At 58.3% G+C, this 18,982-nt stretch overlaps 1 protein-coding gene across 1 annotated transcript in view; it reads right to left on the bottom strand.

Moving 5' to 3' along the window:
• Positions 1 to 2,089: 2,089 nt before the first annotated feature.
• Positions 2,090 to 18,982, bottom strand: part of POC1A (POC1 centriolar protein A) — a 69,312-nt gene continuing 52,419 nt past the window's right edge. The window contains exon 11 of the mRNA XM_028124449.2: positions 2,090 to 2,288. Within this exon, the coding sequence (XP_027980250.1) occupies positions 2,190 to 2,288 (99 nt within the window). The 3' untranslated portion in view covers positions 2,090 to 2,189. The remainder of the gene's footprint in view (positions 2,289 to 18,982) is intronic.

The following is an 18,982-nucleotide window of genomic DNA, read 5'->3' as shown; positions in this document are numbered from 1 at the left end:
TTCCATGGTGTTTCAAAGACAAGCACAGCTCTCCAAGAACCATCTTCCCCCCAAATCCGGGTCTAGCTGGCGGCTCCATCAAGGCAGGTGCTTGAGTGTGCAGGAAACCCCTCAGGAGGGCCTTGCTTCTCAGAGGGCCCGTGGCTGCCTCCACGTGGGAGAGCCCAGGGTGGGCTGTCTCAGAGCACGCAGATCCGTGTGTGGTGGGGGGGCTGCCTAACCAGGGTGGGCTTCCAGGGACAGAGACTACACCCCAGGCCATTTCCTGAATCCCTAGCAGGCTCTCAACCCACATTTTCTTCACAGAGAAGTTCACAACTCAATCCTCGTGTCCACTGAAGGCGGGGAGATGGTAACCCTGGTCTGGCCCAAGAGCAAGTTGCCATACGATGCCTGGAGACATGGTTCCTGTCCCGCTGTCCCGTTAGGGGCACCATCTGTGTCTCTGCAGGTGACCACCAGAGCCCCAACACGGGGCCCTCCAGCTTCAGGTCTGGAAGCTACCTCAGGTCAGCCAGCACGGGAGGGGATGACGAGGTCGGCCCCACAGGCTGCATCCCGAGCAGGCTCACTTAGCGTTGCCCAGACTCCCTAAAAGCCTTTAGAGAGGGGGAGCCCCTGACCTCCCGAGGCATCTGACCGCCTTACCTGCCAATTCAGACCCGCAGGCCTGCCCAGCTCTTCTGCACACGCGGGGCCACGTGGGAGGCCTCGGCAGGTCCCCGGGGGGAACCCCCGGAAGAGCCTGAGCCAGCAGCCTCTTCCCCACTCAGCTCACGGGGCGTGTGCCTACCTCCTAACCACCTGGAGAGATGCCTACCAGCTCCGCCTAAAACAAGAACCTGAGGCTCAGAGAGGTTATGTCACCAAGCCGAGGCGACACACCTGGCCAAAGGCAGAGTCTGAAGCCTGACCCTGGACTGTGCGCAGCTTTTCCCCCACCAGCTGGAGGAGACCGCTTCCCCATTCCCGCCGTTCATCAGGGCTCCCCAGAGGCTGCCTCCGTGTCGGCCCCAGCTCCTAGGCCTTCAGGCTCTGCTCCGACCTGGAAGCCGCAGAGGCTGGGAAGCTCATCGGCTGCATGGTACTGACAAGCTCCCGAGAACATCTAACACGGTGCCCCTGGCCCCCCAGGGCTGGGCAGGTCTGCTGAAGGATAAATACCTCCCTGGCTGGCTGGGCCCGAAGAAGCCAAATGCTGAAGGCACGGACAGCACCCAGACACGTGGAGAACACTGGGCTGGCTCTCCCTGCACGGGTGCATGGGGAGGAGCCCGTGGGGGACCCTCAGGAGTTAAGTGGAAATGCAGGTGCCTGAGTCCTTCAGGACCCAGTCGACGACGCCAGCTGGGGCCAGCCGGGGGGGAGGGGGGTGCTGTGCAGGGGCGCTGGCTGTCCTGGCCCCCCCAGTTCCCAGATGCAGTGAGAGTGTCCAGAATGCCCAGGGTGACCTGGCAGGGCCCCCCAAAGCCACTCCTTTCATTCTCCCGTTACGGGCCCGGGGGTTGGGGGGACGACTGATGAGGTCTCACTCAACAACCCACTTTTATGACAAGCTCAATAAAGGCCATTTTAATTTCAGATTCCTTCACCCTCATGCATACAGAGGTGGAAGGCACAGGGCCCCGGTGAACACAGGTGGAGCAGGAATCAAGGCCACACTGCAGAACCACCCCCCAACCCTCGAGTGCTTGCTCCTGGACAAACCTGACTCGGATGCGCCCACATTGGGCCTTTTGTCAGATTTAGAGAAAACTCCTGGCGCACCCATCCGATGGGCAGCCCACTGCTAAGCTGCCGTGGGCGGGAAGAGCCAGGCATGGGGCAGAGAGGGGGTCAAACCCCCGTTGAGGCAGCCTGGGGCTACCTCTCCCAGGGGGAGCTGCGATCTTCGGGCCCATCAGGACTCCGAGGTAGCAAACATTTTCAAGTGACTCCTTCAGGTTAAACCAAACGTAGTCCACTCTGCGTATGCGGGCCCCGCCCACGGGGGCCTTCCACTGGCAGGTGGCAAGCCTCCGGGGGCAGACAGCAGGTGGGGACAGAAGGGCATAACCTCGGGGGCTCGGGGACGGATGTGAGTCCCACAGGGCTGAATCCCCTTCATTTATTGACCCAAGTCCCATAGTACAAATCCCCGGCCTGCCACCCCCCAAAATCGAGCGAGCTCTTGATTCTTGCTCCCCTGATCACGATGTCGTTCTCTGCATGATTAGCTGCTGGTTCTCCAGACACTGCTTCAGCTTGTCTTCCGTCAGCGTCAGCCGCTGCTCCAGGATGGAGACCGTCTGCAAAATAAATGGTGGTCAGGCTTCAGAGGATGGAGGGGCTACAGGGCTGCCCTGGGGCTCCCCTCAGCTGGGAGATGAGTGAGCGCCCCTGAGCCTAGGAGGGCCTCTGCCTGTCCAGTGAGGACCACTGCAGGAATATGCCCTCTGGGAGTTAGGCCCTAACTCCGTCTCTGAGCCCCTTCTTGCCTGTCATGGAAGGACAAGGCCAAGCTCACGGGAGTCCTGGAGACTAGGAGGTGACTCAGGATGGTGGCCAGCACTTCTTAGCTTGACCCATGCTGGCAACGCTTGTCATCATGTTGGCTTCCAGAGGCTGAGCCCTTGGGCTCCCTGGCCTCTCCCGCATACCCAGCATGGCTGACCTGGGGACCTAGCCGTCTGGCTTGCCAAATGCCCCCAGCTGCCGGGGCTGCATGTGCCTCATGGGCCAGGGCCAGTCTCGCAGACATGGCTGCTGGGCAAGGCTGCAAAAAACCCGCCCACCTTCTCTGGCTTTGGACAGAGTGCTGGCAGAGGGGTGGTGCTGTCTGGGAGCCCGTGTGCTCCCCACAGAGCAGCTGGCCCACTGCCCTCAAGGACTCCCCGCCCAGGGCCTGCCCACCAGTCCCACGGCCAACCCCAGCCCTCGCCCAGGCTGCCCCATGCTGGCCATGACGGCTGAGCTCTGCTTCACCTCCTCCTCGAGGGCTGGGTGAGAGTCTGTGCGTGCCAGGCCCGCACCAGGCACGGGGTAAGTCCACCACGAATGAGGCAGGCTTGGTCCCTGTGTGGTGCAGCCTACAGCCAGCAGGAAGGGGTCAGATTAAGAAACAATACTTTCTATTAATTTTACCCATTTGTCTGTAGGCTTTCCCAAGAGGTTTTGCCACCTTCCCTGAGGCTCCAAGGAGGCTCTGGGCCTTCGTCCAGTGAAAAGGAAACTTTCCTTTCATACATTTAATAAAACACTGAAACATTCTGGGAGGGAGTTTCCCCTCTCAGGCTGCTGTAAATTCTCACAGCATCCCGCACGGATGTCGGCTACTCCTCCTGGCGGCTGGCCCTTTCGAAGTGAGCCGGCCTGGGCTGCAGGGGCTCTGAACCCTGGGGTACAGGCCTGAGCCTGAAAAGGTGTACTGCACCCTGAGAGGCAGGGCTGGGCTGAAGGAGATAGTCACACTCCCCCTGTGCTGGCCAGGAGCCGCGTTGGGGGGGGGGGGGGGATGGTCTGTACCTCGTAAAAGTGGTGGCGGAAACAGCCCCTGGCTGGCCCAGAGCAGCATTCCTGGAAGTTTCCACTGGCGGCTGTGAAACGCGCGCTGAGCCAAACTCCAACATCATTCCTCATCCAGACTTTTTCCGAGGGCCCCGGACTCTAGGCCACAGTGGGGGAGCCGGCCGGCTTTTCCTCTTTGCCCACCCCCGCCCCGCCCCTTTTAACTTTTCACAGGGACCAAAGTCTCAAATGTGGAGGCAGTGGGTCCTGGGCCAGTGTCAATACCAGGGCTGCCACACATTTCACGAGGCCTCCACTTAGTTCCACAGGGGTCCCATGCTTCAGCTCGGTAGAAATATGGCCATTTGTCCATATTACATTTCTTTAAGCATAAATGCACACACCTGTTTCATATGCAGCCCCCCCGGAAGGAGGGTGCCAGCCCGGTTGTGGGCCCTTCCTTTGGGAGCTTTGAGGGGGTGCTTCATGGCATGTTATAGACAAAAAAGCTTAAAGTCCACTGCTCCTCAAATCTGCAGCTCCTCCTTCTCCCTGCTGTTCTCCGGCTTCTCCCCTTTTCCAGCTGCGAAAGGCTCTGGAAGAGTCATCATCTCTTGTTTGGTCTCTACTTCCCCTCTCCCCCACACCCCCAGCACACTCTGCCAAGATGCTGAGTGGCAGCCACCATCCAGGGATGAGGTCCACCAGGCTCTTCGTGCTCATATTTGATCCCGCCCGACCCCCATCTGAGCCGGACGGATGGGCCGGGAAGAGGGGGACAAGTTTTGGGTATCTGTACATTAGAACGTTGTCCGGCGTTCTCTGCTCCACAAGTTTTCCTTAATAGTCCTACTCTAATAAAAGCATGGGGCGTCGTTTTTGTGGAAAATGGTGTCTCTCAAGGTAAAGTGAAACCTAGAAATCCCAATGCCTAATTTTACTGATGTGCCTTCCCTACACCAGGGAAAAGGTCTCCCCTGCGACGGAATGGCTGCCTTTGGGGCACTTGAGGAGCAGAGGTCCAACACACTCAGGGCTGGCGGTACAGACAGTAAGAGGGCAGGCAGGCCATCTGCAGGGACTCAGCCCAGGCCACCATGGTGCCACCCTGCCTCCTGGCTGCTGGGGCCTACGGGGGGAAGGGGAAAGCACCTGGGATAGCACACAGGCAGGCGAGGGCATCCCCAGCAAGGACTGATTCCGAGCCGTACTGCGTGACCCTGTTCACAGTGTGACCTTCACCTGCTGGTTCAGAGCAACATCCCCGCACCAAGTGTCAGGCACACAAGCAAGCCTCAGTAAATACGTGCTGCCTCAGCGTCCAGAAGGCAGAGGCGGTAGTCCGTTCCTCTGGCTGCCCAGGGCCACGCCGAGCAGGCTGCTCACCCTGCCTTGTGCTCCGGGTCCTGCCACAGGAGGCCCAGAGACAAGAGGGTGGGGAGGAGCACTACTGAAGCAAACAGCTGGTCTTCCAGACACCGAGCCCCCCCCCCCCACCTTCTCACCCTCCTTTCGCTCGGGGCAAATGAGAGCTGGCCCTGCAAGCAGCCCTGGGCCCACACGGCCCCTTACCTTTCTCTGTGCAGAGGAACGGTGGGCCAGAGGTCTGGTCCCAGCCTCTCCCCCTCATAAGTCCCACAGCTTCTAAGTCCCCAAGGAGGTGCAGGCTGGGTCTGGTGGCAGATGCCAATGAGGGAAGCAGCCCTGCCTGACCTGGGTGCCTGTGGCCTCTGCCTTTCCAGCAAGGCAAAGGAAGAGTGGAGAAAGGGCTGAGAAGGCCAGGGTTCTGGCTGCTGGGCAGACCTGTCTGGGCAAGGTGACCCATCTCCTAGGCCTCCTGCATGCTGGGGTCCAAACTCCTCCAGAAAGGTCCCTTCTGTCTGTGGACCTTGGAGAAACCAGGCACCTCATTCCCTCTCCCTGGGCCTTGTGCCATCCGGGCAGCTTACTCTAGAGTCCCCTCTGTAATTGGGGTGGTGTGGAGCTCAGACTCAAAGGGAGACTGGTGGGCAGAGCCAGGACCGGCTCTGGGGAGGGGGGAGGGGGCGGTCATCCTGATGATTTTTGACACACTCTGCTCCAGGGGCTGCTCCTGGCAGCTGACGTTCACGGAGTGCTCATGATACGCCAAGCGCTCTTCAACAATCCTTCAGGGCGGGAGCCCTCGTCATCCCCATTTTTCACATGAGGAAACCAAGCCACAGTGCTATTAAGCAACTTGCCTAAAGTCCCATAGCTTATAAATGACTGGCCAGGGCCGTGAACTGCGGTGGCCCTGCTTCAGAGTTTGCACTAAGGCACTGGGAGCTGCACCTTGGCTCTGTCCCCATCATGCACTTATTCCTCCCCACCTGCTCCAGCCATGCCCGAGGGCTACTCGCCATGTAACCCCAGGAGGCCTGTGTCCCCCACCCAATGCCCAAACTCAGGTAGCCTGAGGAGGAACCTGTGGATCTCTATTCTTACCCACCAGCAGCCACCTTCTGTCCTGTCCAGGTCACCTGGCCAGGTGGCTCCAGATTAAATGAGCAGAAGCAGTGGGAAGGGACCACCCCCCAGGGTCACCCAGCAGCCCCCTCACACCATTGGGCCACCCTCAGAGGTGGTTCCCAGGCCTCAGATGCCCCCAAACCCCATACAGCAGTCTCTCACCTGACTGAATTATCACGAAAGTCACAATTTTGGCTACAAAAAGGCAATGTTCTACGGATAAAAGGGACATACCAACAAGAACCTTTTAGTAGATACGTGATGAGAAAGTACCCGAACACTTGAATTTTAGATGCTTTCTTTCACCAGGGTGCCATGTCACTCAGCACAAGTGATCAGTTCCCCAACACACTATGGAACTCACCCAGTTCCCTGCTGGTGCCCCACCCCTCACAACACGGGGCTCGACTACTCTGCCCCTGAACCACAGTGACAGGAAGCAGAATTCAGACCCCATGCCTGGACACCATCACCCCTGTCCAACACCGCCCACTTCCAAGGTCACAGCCTTCACCTGCCAGCCACAGGGGAGCCTCACGGGGCAAGGTCACAGAGACCCAGAAGTTTCATCCTCAAAGTCACACCTGTCAGAGACTCACCTGGGGGCTTGTTTCTGAACCACCTTCTGCTGCTGTCACCGGCAATTTCCAGGAAGCCACAGCCCTGGTCACGGGAAATAGTGCCCTCAGAAACATTCCTGCTTGCTGTTGAACGTATTCTGTTGTTTCTCGAGACTGAGGCCTGGCACACTCGGCTCGGCGCCCATTTTTGTAAATAAGGTTTCACTGTCATGCTCATCTGCTCGCGCACCGTCTACGGCTGCTTTCTGACGAGGCCGGCAGGTTGCAGAGTTGTGACAGAGACCCTCTGGCCCACAAAGCCTGATATTTACTGTTTAGGAAGTTTGCAAACCCTTGCCCCAGACTCTCTTCACGCACTCCTCAGAGCGCAGCCCCTGGGCTGGCCTGTGTCACCGAGGGTGACAAGGATACACACAGCCTCGGCTGGGCCCGCAGGGTGCACACCGCGGTACAGAGGCAAGTACTAAGCAGCAGGACAGAGCAGCAGGGCATGCTGGGAAGAACCGAGGGGTCTGGGCTGGGAAAGTGGCCCTAGGAAGGGAGGGGTGAGCAAAGGCTAAGGAGGAGTTCACCAGGCCAAGTGAGCAAGAAGGGCGCTGGGGCCAAAGGATCAGTGAGCACGGAGCTCGGAGGTGGCAGGGAAAGAAACAAACAGTAGGGATGGAGCAAAGGAGGTCCGTGTGCAGGAATGAGGAAGGGCCTCACAGAAGCAGGAGATGGGGCCAGGGCCTGGGCAGCCATGCCAGGCGGCCTTGCCTTTAGCCTCAGAGCACAGGATGGTGTTGGGAGTCCTTGGCCGAGTGGGGAGCAGACCCCTCTGGCTGCCACACAGGGATGCTCTGGGGAGGGCCTGCATGAGTGTGGTTCGGCCTAACCAGACATACCCACGAGGTATGAACTGCCACCACCTGGTAGTAAGTCAGATGGCCAATGGGAGAAGGGACATTCCCTGAGGCCCTGAACACAGGACCTATCACAGGACAGGACGGCCCGCAAGAAAGGTGGAGAATGGGCTCCAGACAGGACAGGTTAAGTGTGAGGCCCATCTGAGGGCCGGCAGGGGGCCCGAACCAGCAGCAGGGCTATTTTGCATTGCTGACATCACCTTTACTGCTGGGGGTAGAGTGGGGGACACGAGCGGGGAGAGCAGTGGACCCACAAGCCCCTGGGCCCCAGACAGAATCCGGGGCACGATGATGCCAGGGACACTGCTGAAGCCCCCTGGAAAGCAGCCTGGCCCCTCAGTGGGTGACAAGGAAGGGACAGCCCAACGCAGGGGGCCCAGCAGGGAGGAGGGTGCTGGAGGCGTTGGGGACCAAAGCCAAGAGCATGAGGGAGGCCAGCTCCGGCTGGGGGCGGGGAAGCATCTCCAGAGGAAAATCCTCCCGGGAGAGGCTGAACAAGGGCACCTCATTCGAATCCTCATTTCACTGCTAGGGGACAGCAGACACTGATCTGTCCCCTGTCAAGTCAACATTAACAGGCGAGCGGCTTCTCTCACTCACAGTTCAAGATGTGTAAGACGGTTCATGTAACACCCTGAAGGGCCTTCTGAGTGGGGTATAAAAATAACCGATTTTAAAGTGACAGGCTTGTATTTTTAGTCCCCTAACAACTTGAGTGATGCTCAAAGAAGTGGCACCAAAATGCCAGTCCTCAGCCACATGTCTGGCACCCAGGGCCCCCAGCTCCAAGTGGGAGACAACACAACACGAAGGACATTTCCATACACACCGTGGCTCCATACCTCACTGCCTTAGACGCCTTTTCCCGACCGGCATCAAGGTCTCTGATGGCTGCCCGAGGCTGCGGGGCCTGGCAGCTGGAACAGTAGAGGCCAGCTCCCACCCTGTCCCCACGCCCAGCAAGGGCTCAGATGGGCCAGTCTGGGTGCCCTGCGTGGGGCAGAGCTTGGGGTGTGTATCTCCACCGACTTCTGAGGTGGCCAAGGCGACAGCCTCCACTCCTGGTGTGTGACAGGGACTCGGGCATCGGTAGCACTGCCAGAGGCCAAAGTGCGTTTGCAGGGCCTCTGCCTGACCGCGCTCTGCCGGAGAGGGCTGGGAGCCAGGCCTGGGGAGCCAGGATGCTCCCGCGGGCTCTGCACGGGCGTCGTGAGGAGGAGGCCAAGTCCAGTGCTCCCTGAGGGAAGGAATCCCCCAGCCTCGGAGGTGCCGCTCGCCTCACGGAGCAGTGCGCAGTCCTCTCGGGACCACTCTCCCTGCCAGTTCCGCCATCGCGCTTTCCCTGGGCTCGCAGGGCTTCTCCTCTGTCCCTTCTGCCTACTTCCCGGCCTCCCACTTCCTCACGGCATGACCTCCCCCTTCTTTCAGCCCTGCTGGCCTCTTGTTTCTCCCCAGACTGGTTTCCTTTTGAGGCGGGCTCGTCCTGCATTTTCTTCCTCAGCTCTTTCCCCTAGTCCTCGTTTCTACCTCCTTTGCAGGTCTCTTTTTTCATCCCCTTTACACTTGTGTTTGGGGAGAAGGCAAGAAAAGGAGCAGGATGTGTTCACAGAGAGTGAGCTCCAAGTGAAGTCCAGGCCCCTGACAAGGCTTGCCTACTCTGGGGCTGACAGACCTGGGAAGGAGAGCTCCAACTCTGACCAGGACTCGGGAGGCCTCTGTGAGGAGACAACACAAGACAGGCTGACGGAAATACGTTTCAAACACCAGCTACAGCAGGTACAAAGGCCCTGAGGCACAGAAGACTATGGCACACTTGGAACTATCAAGGAGGTCAGTGTGGTTGGTCTGGAGTGACTGAACAGGGAAGAGAGTGTGGTGGCCACGAGGAAGGTGGAGGAGGGGCCCCAGGGCCCTCAGCCAAAAAGGGACAGGAACAGGGAGGCCTCCATTCCCTGGCACTGCCTTATCACACTCACAGGTCTGAGCAAGTTTCAGTGGCCGGTTTTCAGAGCAGGTTCCAGAGTGAGTCTTGGGGAAGAGGCTCGGGTCGGGAACTGACCGTGGTCAAGTGGTGCCTCAGCTGGACGTGAAATGGAAGGGAGTGACCTGGCACTTCAGAACACAGACCCAGGGCAGACCCCCTGAGCCAGGGCCCTTCCAGCAGTGGCTCCTCCACCAGGGTACAGGGTGTCAGGTCCGTCACATGCCGTCAACAAGAGGCTCTGGCTCATGGGGGCTTCTAGGCACTGGCGTGGCCTTAGCACCGGTCCTGTCTGGGCTGGCTTCCGGCGAAGCTGCTCGGCCACGACTAACAGCGAGTAACGTGATGGAAGAAGGGAGAAAGACGGAGGGAGACCAGCCAGCCATTCTATGTGCCTCTCTCGGATATTCGGCCAGTTCCCTACAGAAGGCTCCCGCACGCGGAGGCCGCGCTCTAGGCTTCCCCACAGCACTCCCCCGTCCCAGCCTTCTCTCCTGCAGCCCCCTCCCCAGCCAGGGCACTTCTCCACGTCCACCTCGTGCTCTCAGTAGTGCCCTGGGTGGAGCATGGAGCCCCACTTAGGTGGTTTTTATGGTCACCATCCCCTCCCGGGCCTCCCCGGAACATGGAAGACAGGTGGCCCGGAGGTGGACAGGGGGCATGGGCGGGAGAGCTCACCTCCGGCCACACGCCCCCCTCAAGCACTCTGCTGGGCTCGGGGCATGGTGGTGAGGGGAACTAAAGCAGCCCTGGGACGGCAGTGTAGCAGGAAGCCAGGAGACCGAGCCATCGGTGTCTGAAGGGAGCAAGACGGGCAGTGAGGCAAGAGGGTGAGGCGGTTGGGGTGGGGGGTGCCACACGAGGCGTGTGCCAGGGCCGCGGAGTGGGGAGACGGTCAGAGGGAGGGAAGGGAAGTATGCAGGGCAGAGGCAGCACGGGGCAAAGGCCGGGAGAGGGCAGTGGGAGTGGTGAGCACAGGAGGGTGCTAGGGCGGGTGGGGGCCGCAGGAAGGGCTGACGGGGCGCAGGAAACCAATCCCGTGACTGGATCATGCTGTCCACGACCCTTCTGGCTGCTGAGTCAGGCAGGGCAATGCCCTCACGTCAGGGCTCTGCTCGAGGGTGTCCTCACGGGATCCAGGCAGGCTACCCCTGCCCCAGGGCCCTCAACGAGTGGCGGGCACCCTAGGCCCCACCTTCCACCTCAGCTTCCCGGGACTCCTGGGTCCTTCACCTCCACACTGCTTCTGCCATGTCCCTTTCCTGTGCAGGAGCTCAGGGAAAAAGGTCGGACTCAAGGCCCACATTGCCTGTTACTACCACTCTCTCTGACCAAGGCCACCTACCTAAAGCCCCACTCCAACCCTCTTCCCCCTGAAGTCCTCCTGGTCCCAGCCCCACACTTGGTGCCTGTGCTCCCCCCCTCCCAGGATGTCCTGGCCATAGCACTGGGACGGGCCCTTAGAAAATGCTGTCACGGTAACCCCCAGTCCCCACCTTTGTCCTGTGTGGTAAGGGCACAGGCTCCAGAGCTGTCCTTCCTGGGTTCAAATCCGAATTTGACTACTAACTTGCTGAGTTGCCCTGGGCAAGTTACCTGACTCAAGGCTTCAGATTCCCCGTCTGTACAACGCATCTCTCCAGGCTCCACTGTCATACCATATTAACAGCTAATGTTTATGTGGCCCCCGCTCTGGACGTGGGGGTATCCTGTGGGCAACATGGCTCCCCACCTGACAGGGGCCACGGCTGAGCTCTGGGCTGCAGGGAGCCTCGGGCACAGATGGGGCTTGATGGGGCCCAGAAGAAGGCAGCCTGTGGTCAGGCCTGGTAGGGACTGAGCCATCAGGGCACGTGGGGGTCTGGCTGCTCCTTAAAGTTCTCTTGTGACGGAAAGTTCCTTTTAATCACTTCCAGGCTTGTGGTTGCTTTGGGCTCCTCCAGGAGGTCTCCCACAGAGGCTGGGGCATCCCAACCCCCTCCCCCCAACCCAGAAGCCAGATTCCCGGTGGTAGTGTCCCAGGCGTCCTGGGGCTTAGGGAGAGGGCACAGCTGCCCAACCACACCACTGGGGACCCTGGTTAGTGCCAGGCTGCGGGAAACGTCCTGGCGTTGGCCATTGGCTCAACGCCCCTGTCTCGACTGTGCCGCACAGAATGTCTAACTTTCCTTTGGTTTCATAGCAAAGATGGAAAAATGTGGAATTAATCTCCCCTGTAGCATGGTTTTGACTTCACTCAGATTTTAAAGATCTAAAACAGATGCAAGAAAAGGGGAATCTCTTTGCTGTGGGGTCTTGTGAGTTATCAAAACAAAGCGGGGCTGCCAGGCTCAGCGCCCGCACAGCTCTACCTCATCTCCTGCCAGCCCCAGCTTCGTCTGCTGGTGTAAGTCTGTGTGTGTGTGTGTGTGTGTGTGTGTGCATGTGCATGTGTGCACACGCAGGGCCGTCTTGCGGATGGTGCCCTGGCCAGCCAGTTGCCATATGTCAGGGGTGAACGGGGGCCGGAAGGGCCAGCATGGCTTCCTGGGAATGCGGCTGCTGGTCTGAGCCCTGCCCTCCCCGCCAGCCAAGACTCTGCCTCTCTGCCCCAGCCTCTGTCCAGTGCCCCGTGGTCTGTGGTCTTGGAGTCAAAGGTGCAAATGCCGGCCCTCAACAGCCGTTGACCTCCATCGCTCTGAAGGCCAGCTTCACGAAGACAGGGGGTTTTGTCTATTCTTGCTCACCGCTGTCTTCCTGTTTCTAGGCACAGCTCCTGGCACATAGTAGGTGCCACCCTGGGCTCGGGATGGACAAATGCAGGCCCTGAGTGCCACCAAGATGCAGAGAATTCAGGTCCTCCACCAGCCAGCCCAGGTCCCCTGGAGCCCGCCTGGCTAGTGAGGACCCCTCCTCCCACAGCTTGGGCCTTGGACCCGGCAGGCTCGAGGGGACAGTGGGGGAGGGATTGGAGGGTAGGTAGGCCAGAGGGGCCCCTGTCAGCTGGCCCTGGCCTCAGCAGGATGTGGGGGTGCACAGAGTGGGGTGGGAGTCCAGGAAGCAACCCACTTCCTCCCCCTCCCACCTCAGGCCTCATTTGATGAAGGCTAACAGCTTTGAGCTCTGAACTTCAGAGGGGAAGAAATGGGCAATTCCCTCTCACGCTGACGTCTTACAGACTAACTTGCCCAGGATCACACACAGCTGATGCACAACAAAATGTGTTTCTGAAGAAATTCCTCTCAATCTCTCTGGGCTCAGCAACTGTCTTTTTAACCAACCCCTTTCACCCCCCAGTTTGCTGCTAACAATACAAAATGAGACTTTGTCCCTCGAGCCCACAGGTCCATGTTTCTGTTTCACATTATCTCAGGGATATAGGATTTCTCTGACGTTTCTGCAGCCCCCCAGCCCCCACCTCTACTGAGGATTAGCTCTCTTCGGGAAGCACATGAAACACTATTTTCTATTGGTGGATTAGCCATGGGATTAAGGAATCTTGGCTAATTTACCTTCCTTGCGGCTTAAAAGCAGCTCCTTTTAAATGAACACAGGCTTTTCCATCTTACTACTTACCCCCACAAGAAAAGGTATAAAGTGGGTCCACTCATCACCATCCATAAAACTGAATGCTCCTGGGATCCATGGGGTGCTACCCACACCAGGACAGAAGATCTGAGCTGCATATCCCACCCACACTGGCTTGAGTTCAAGCTCATCTCTTCGTCAGCCCTGGGCAGGCCACCAGGGAGGCAAGGATCTAACCGGGACAGGGCCTAAGGTGCAGGATGCCAATCACTGCTCGGCCACAGGCTCTGCTGTACTCTGACTCCAGGGTGAGTCCAAACAGGGCTAAGCATGGGGCGTGAACCTTGGCTCGGACCACCTTCTGCATTCCATTTCTTCGGAAGTTGACTTTTCCAACAATCCGTAATCCAATATGGTAGTTAATTTACCACAACCTGATAAAACACCATCATCCCAAGTCAGACAGACTGTCAGGTAGCTTGTTGGAGGACTCAGGACCGCCTGGCAAGCAGGAGGTAGCCCTAGCCCAACAGGCCCAGCTCAGGGAAGAAGGGCTCACAGGATTCCCCTGCCCTGCCAAGGACCCACTGGCCCGTGGTAGGAAACCTACCCTCTCATCTTGGATGGTTTTCTGGAGCCACCAGCTGGGCCCAAATCAGAAAGGGGGGGGGCATGGACCTGCTCCCCGAGAAGCCATGCCTCTCTGAGTTGAAAGCATCTTTCTGCCTTTTTTCGTCTGCCAAGGGAGAGGGTCTGTACCGGCAGTCCAGGCCCGGAGAGGGCCCTCCACGGGGCAGGAGGACGGGAGTGGCCAGTCCAACTGTAGCTCTCCCTGCCCGTTCTAGTGGCACTTCATTTGGGAGAGTGCCAAATGGACACAGGGTCAGCTGTGACTTGGTTCATCACAGAGCCATGTAGGCCAATTTGGGACTGCCTGTCACAACCGGAACACTCATAGGCCCCTTCAGGTGGCCAGTGCTTATTAGCACCCTTCCCTGGAGGGCCCCTGGGTCCCCAGCAGAGCGCGAGCAAACCACCCACAGTCCCCTTCTTCCCTCCTCTAGAGTAATCCCAGAGTCAGTCTGAACGAGATGCCCCTGCATGGGCCCTATTTTCCCACTCCAGCCCCCGCTCCCCCTCCCCCCGCCGAGCTGGCTCAGGGCCTCACAGGAGAACTCTCCTAGGACCGTGAACATTCTGGGGCCCCCCCGAGGTAACCGCAGCCATCCCAAGCCCATCTGGTGGGCGGGGGCTTTCAGTCTGCAGCTTCTTTGGAGAGGGGAGGGGTACTTTGGCCACGACGGCAGACAGCAGAGAAGAGGGAGCTGCTGTGCAGCCCCCCACGCACTCATGAACACGAGCCTGTCCTGCCTTTGAGTGCCGCTAGCAGCACCAGCTTTTGCTTTTTGCAAGGCCAGAGGAGCCTGTGGATACACTGCCAAAAAGAGCAACAGGGCTGGGGAAGGGCCAGGGCCCAGCCCCTCTGCAACCGGCTAGAGTCAGACCCCAAGTACACCTCTAACACAGACCACAGAGTGTCCGGTCCCCAGGAAGCAGCCTCTTGACAGAGGAAAAACAAATCTCTTGTCTCCAAACCCCAAGTGGCGGGAGCGCAGGCTGTCCTGAACTTGACTTTGCCCAAGGGCAGCTCTTGAATGTCTGTACAGAGGACGACAGCTAGATCCCCTCTGGTCTAGGTACGCCAGGTGGCCAGAGGTGCTGATGTGGAGAGAGGGCCCATGTTGGTGGCAACCGGCAATCACCACCCCAGGTCACTGCCCGTCTCTGAGGGCTGCGTGCCCTCTAGAAACAGGGGTCCTGGCAGGGGGTGGGGGTGGCTGGGCAGGAGACTTTCACTCTACACCTTCCCGACGAGTTTGGTCCCGGCGCACCTGGGAGGGCTGGCCCCCAGCTAAAATGGCACAACTGCTTAAAAATCGAGAGACTGTTTGTACAAACAACAGTTCATCTGCCCAGGAAAGAGGTATCCTGAGAGCCCCAGAGAGTGGTCAGGCAGGCCCTGCGTTCCCACCTTCCCTACCAGCATGGAACTAGGTGCCTCACCCAAGCAGCCCATCAAATAGGGAACTGCCAGGACCATGGTGGGGAGGGTCGGGATGTCTCAAAACAAAGAGGCCATTCTATCTAACCCCCCAAAGCACACAGACAAAAATCCTTAGCCTTGTTGAGTTAGATCAGCAGAGTTACAACCTGGATATTTCACAAACTCAAATGTCAGAGGCCCAAACCAGCGGGGCTGGGTGGGCCGGCCCCCGACTGCTTCCCACTGCACGCATGTTCTAGTCCTGGAGCCCAGCGGCCCCTGGTGAGTCACAGGAACCTGAACGTGACATCACAGCATTGCTGTGGCCAGCCTGAAGCACGGGTGCCATAAAAAAACATAGTTGGAGCAGGAATTTCATGGTTTGGTATTTTTAAAAAGCAGCAAGATGTGAAACTAGAGTCGAAAATAACTCTGCTGTGGGCTTCTGAGGCAAAACCGCCAAGCCATTTGTTGGGCCCAGGCCCCTCGCCGTAGCCCCCTCAGCTCCTGGATACTGTCCACGCCTCAGCGCCCCACCCCTTGCCCTTGAGGAAGATCCAGGGACTCTGCAACTCCCAGACACCACCCAAACCTCTGTCAGTCAGGAGTCGCAAAGGAAGCAAAGGGGGCCAACGCCGGAGGTGAGCTTGTGCAGCAAGGCTAGTTATGGAAAGCAGCCTCTCCCTCCTCACTGGTGAGTTTTCTAGCATCTGTGAAAGGGTCGCCCAGATCACCTGACACACCCCCACAAGAACGTGAGAGGAAAGGTCCGAGCCTCTGTCTGGATACACATTGAATGCCCATCCCCAAGCAGGCAGGCCTGGCAGCCACAGGGCCCACCCTGGAGTCCTTCCTCAAAGGGAGGGGAGATAGGAAGGCGACTCATGGAAAGAAGGCCCTAAGGGAAGTCCCGGCCCCACGTGAGGTGCCAACCTCTGCTGCCTACCCCATGGGATAGGCGGATGGGCAGTGCCTAAAGGCTCCCCTCTACAGAGGAGGAACCCAAGGCCTACTCAGATCTACACAGACAGAAGGAGACAAAGCTGGGCCAGAGCAGCTGGGGCTTTTTTTCTGGACCTCACAGTCCTCTAAGGTTGAGCCAACTTTCTCAGGAAGAGAAGAGCAGGTCAGTGACCCATGGTAGCCATATGACAGGTGTGTGTTCTCTCCAGGGGTGTGTGTGTGTGTGTGTGTGTGTGTGTGTGTGTGTGTGTGTGGACAGGGTCATGAGAGGAAGAGGGGGTACCCACTCAGCCCATGGTAGCCATATGACAGGTGTGTGTTCTCTCCAGGGGTGTGTGTGTGTGTGTGTGTGTGTGTGTGTGGACAGGGTCATGAGAGGAAGAGGGGGTACCCACTCAGCCCATGGTAGCCATATGACAGGTGTGTGTTCTCTCCAGGGGTGTGTGTGTGTGTGTGTGTGTGTGTGTGTGTGTGTGTGTGTGTGTGTGTGTGTGGACAGGGTCATGAGAGGAAGAGGGGGTACCCACTCAGCCCTAGCAGTTCCTGAGAATTCCCATGTCGGGTTTTGAGGAGCAGAAAGTTTCCAAAGAAAAACCTAAACCCGGGGCGCCTGGGTGGCTCAGTCATTTAAACATCTGCCTTTGGCTCAGATCATGATCTCAGGGTCCTAGGATCGAGCCCCGCATTGGGCTGCTTGCTCATGGGGGAACCTGCTTCTCCCTCTCCCGATCCCTGCTTGTGTTCTCTCACTTTCTCTCTCAAATAAACAAAATCTTTAAAAAAAAAGAAAAAGAAAGAAAGAGAGAGAGAGAGAGAGAAAGAAAGAAAAGAAAAGAAAAGAAAAACCTAAACTCCACTGTTAGGAAATACATTTTCCCCAACAACCATTAGGATGACTGGATTCAAAAAACAGCTATCACAATAAGTATACGTCTTTGAAGACCTTCAATCTTTTTTTTTTTTTTTTAAGATTTTATTTATTTATTCATGAGAGACAGAGAGAGAGAAGCAGAGGGAGAAGCAGGCTCCCCGCAGGGAGCCCAATGTGGGACTCGATCCCAGGACCCTGGGACCATGACCTGAGCCGAAGGCAGATGCTTAACTATCTGAGCCACCCAGGCGCCCGAAGACCTTCAATCTTGGCCCAATGCCTGGGTCCAGGTTCAAGGCTCCCACCTAACGGGCCCCATGACCCATCCCTGATTTTCAACAGCCCCCGTGTACCCCAGTCCCCCAGGGCTCCCCTCCCTGGACCTGAGGAAAGATCTCTTCTTTCTCTCCCTCTAGTCAGACCACTAGAGAGTCTCATTGGCAGCTCAAGGGCATTCCTAGGACTCAAGTCCAGTAGCTGCAGAGGCCTGTGGAACGTCCACTCCCAACACTCCTGTGTTACCTGGCCAGCCTGGTACTTTCGCACACTTTCCTGGGAGCACACAGACGTCGTGCTGTGCTCCATGGAACAGCTGGTGCCGGTCTAACATATCCAGTTAACCAAGGGCTTCCCAACAGTGCTCAGAGACATGAGCTGGCTTGGCGGTCCCCACTCTATAAGGCTCTGGGGAACAATGTCACCTGCCCAAAGTCTCCCAGGGGATGAATGATGGGGTCGGTCCTCAAATCCAGGAGGGCAGGTGTGTCCAAGCTGATGGGCAGGTGGCTCACTCTGCTCCCCACAGTTGGCAGGGCTGTGTAAGGCCAGACAGACCCCAGCTGTCTGGAACATGGCATCCAGCTGGCATTGGGGTCCAAGGAGCACAGTGGAGGTTTCAGTGAAGCCCCAGACAGCACCCTCACAGGGGTAAGGAGGGGTTCTCCTACACAAAAAAGGGCCAGGGCAAGGGGGTGTACTCTCTGGCCCGGGACCTCAAGGCCACCAGGCTCTGTGATCACAGAGCAAGAACGTCTGGCCTTAACTCTCAGGAAGATCAAGTTTGGCTTGCAGATGGACTCCTCGATGAAGCCATCCCCGACTACCCCAAAACTCTCTAGCAGGGGAAGCTGGGGAGCCCTGGCCTAGTGTGGGCTGAGCTCAGGATCACCCGGCATCCTGGCGAAGTCCCAGGCTGAGTGGCCCCTGGGGCCCGTTACTCACACCCTATCCAAGCCTGGCATGATGCTAGCTGCTGGGCACTAGGTGGGAAGATGACATGAGGGCCATGAAGGAGAGCCCCTGGAAAGTTGCAGGGCTCAGATAAACAGAGGCAGGAGGAAGACGACGAGGAGAACGCGACGCCCGCCCTCTGCGGACTTCCCATCTAAAACAACACTGTAGGGAGGCCTGCCGGGCCAGGCCGGGCCAAAGAACACACCCACTTGGGAGATGGACAAAGGCCTATGGACCTTGCAACGCATTCCAAAGTTATCGCCCCAAACGGGTACACTTTTGAAGAACAATGTATGCATTTTATGGAAAAGGCATTCCTAAAAAAACAAAACGGTACAACCCCAACTGGGGAGTCAAAGGGCTGGATTTTGGAAGCTGCACATGGCCCGAGGAGAGTTTACTTCCCGGGGGGACAACGACGAGCCTTTTGCCCGCTCGCTGGCCCCAGACGCGGAGAGGGCTCAGGCAAGGAAGGGAACCTGCCACCTCCGCTGCGAGGGCTGAGGCACGGCTCTTCTGGGCAAGGAGATAGTGGGGACCGGGGGAGGGGGTACTGCTATGACCCCCCCGCCACCCCTGCCAGGCCCTGACTAATGACAAGGGCAGCACATGGTGCTGCTGAGCGCTGCTCAGAGAGCCTCACAGGAGCTGACACATCCAATCCTCACAGCAGGCCTGTGAAGTGGGCTGTTCTTATCAGCTCTGTGTTCCACATTTGGAAACTGAGGCACAGAGGTTAGGCACGTTGCCCGAGGTCACTGGGATGTACACCCAAGCAAGCTGAGTCACCACTCCCCATGGGCGCGCTCAGCCGCCTGACCTCTGGGCCACTGAAGAGGACGGAGACTGGTCCCGGGCCTTCAGACTGGCGCAAACGGGCCATGAACATCCAGAGAGGAGGACAGGGTCACTGGGCCACAG

This window comes from Eumetopias jubatus, unplaced genomic scaffold (genome assembly GCF_037043125.1).
Source record: "Eumetopias jubatus isolate StellerSeaLion01/CBP00866 unplaced genomic scaffold, mEumJub1_p1.0 scaffold_1, whole genome shotgun sequence".
Lineage (NCBI taxonomy): Eukaryota > Metazoa > Chordata > Mammalia > Carnivora > Otariidae > Eumetopias > Eumetopias jubatus.
The sequence above is the reverse complement of the archived record's forward strand: the minus strand, read 5'-3'. Positions and strand labels throughout refer to the sequence as shown.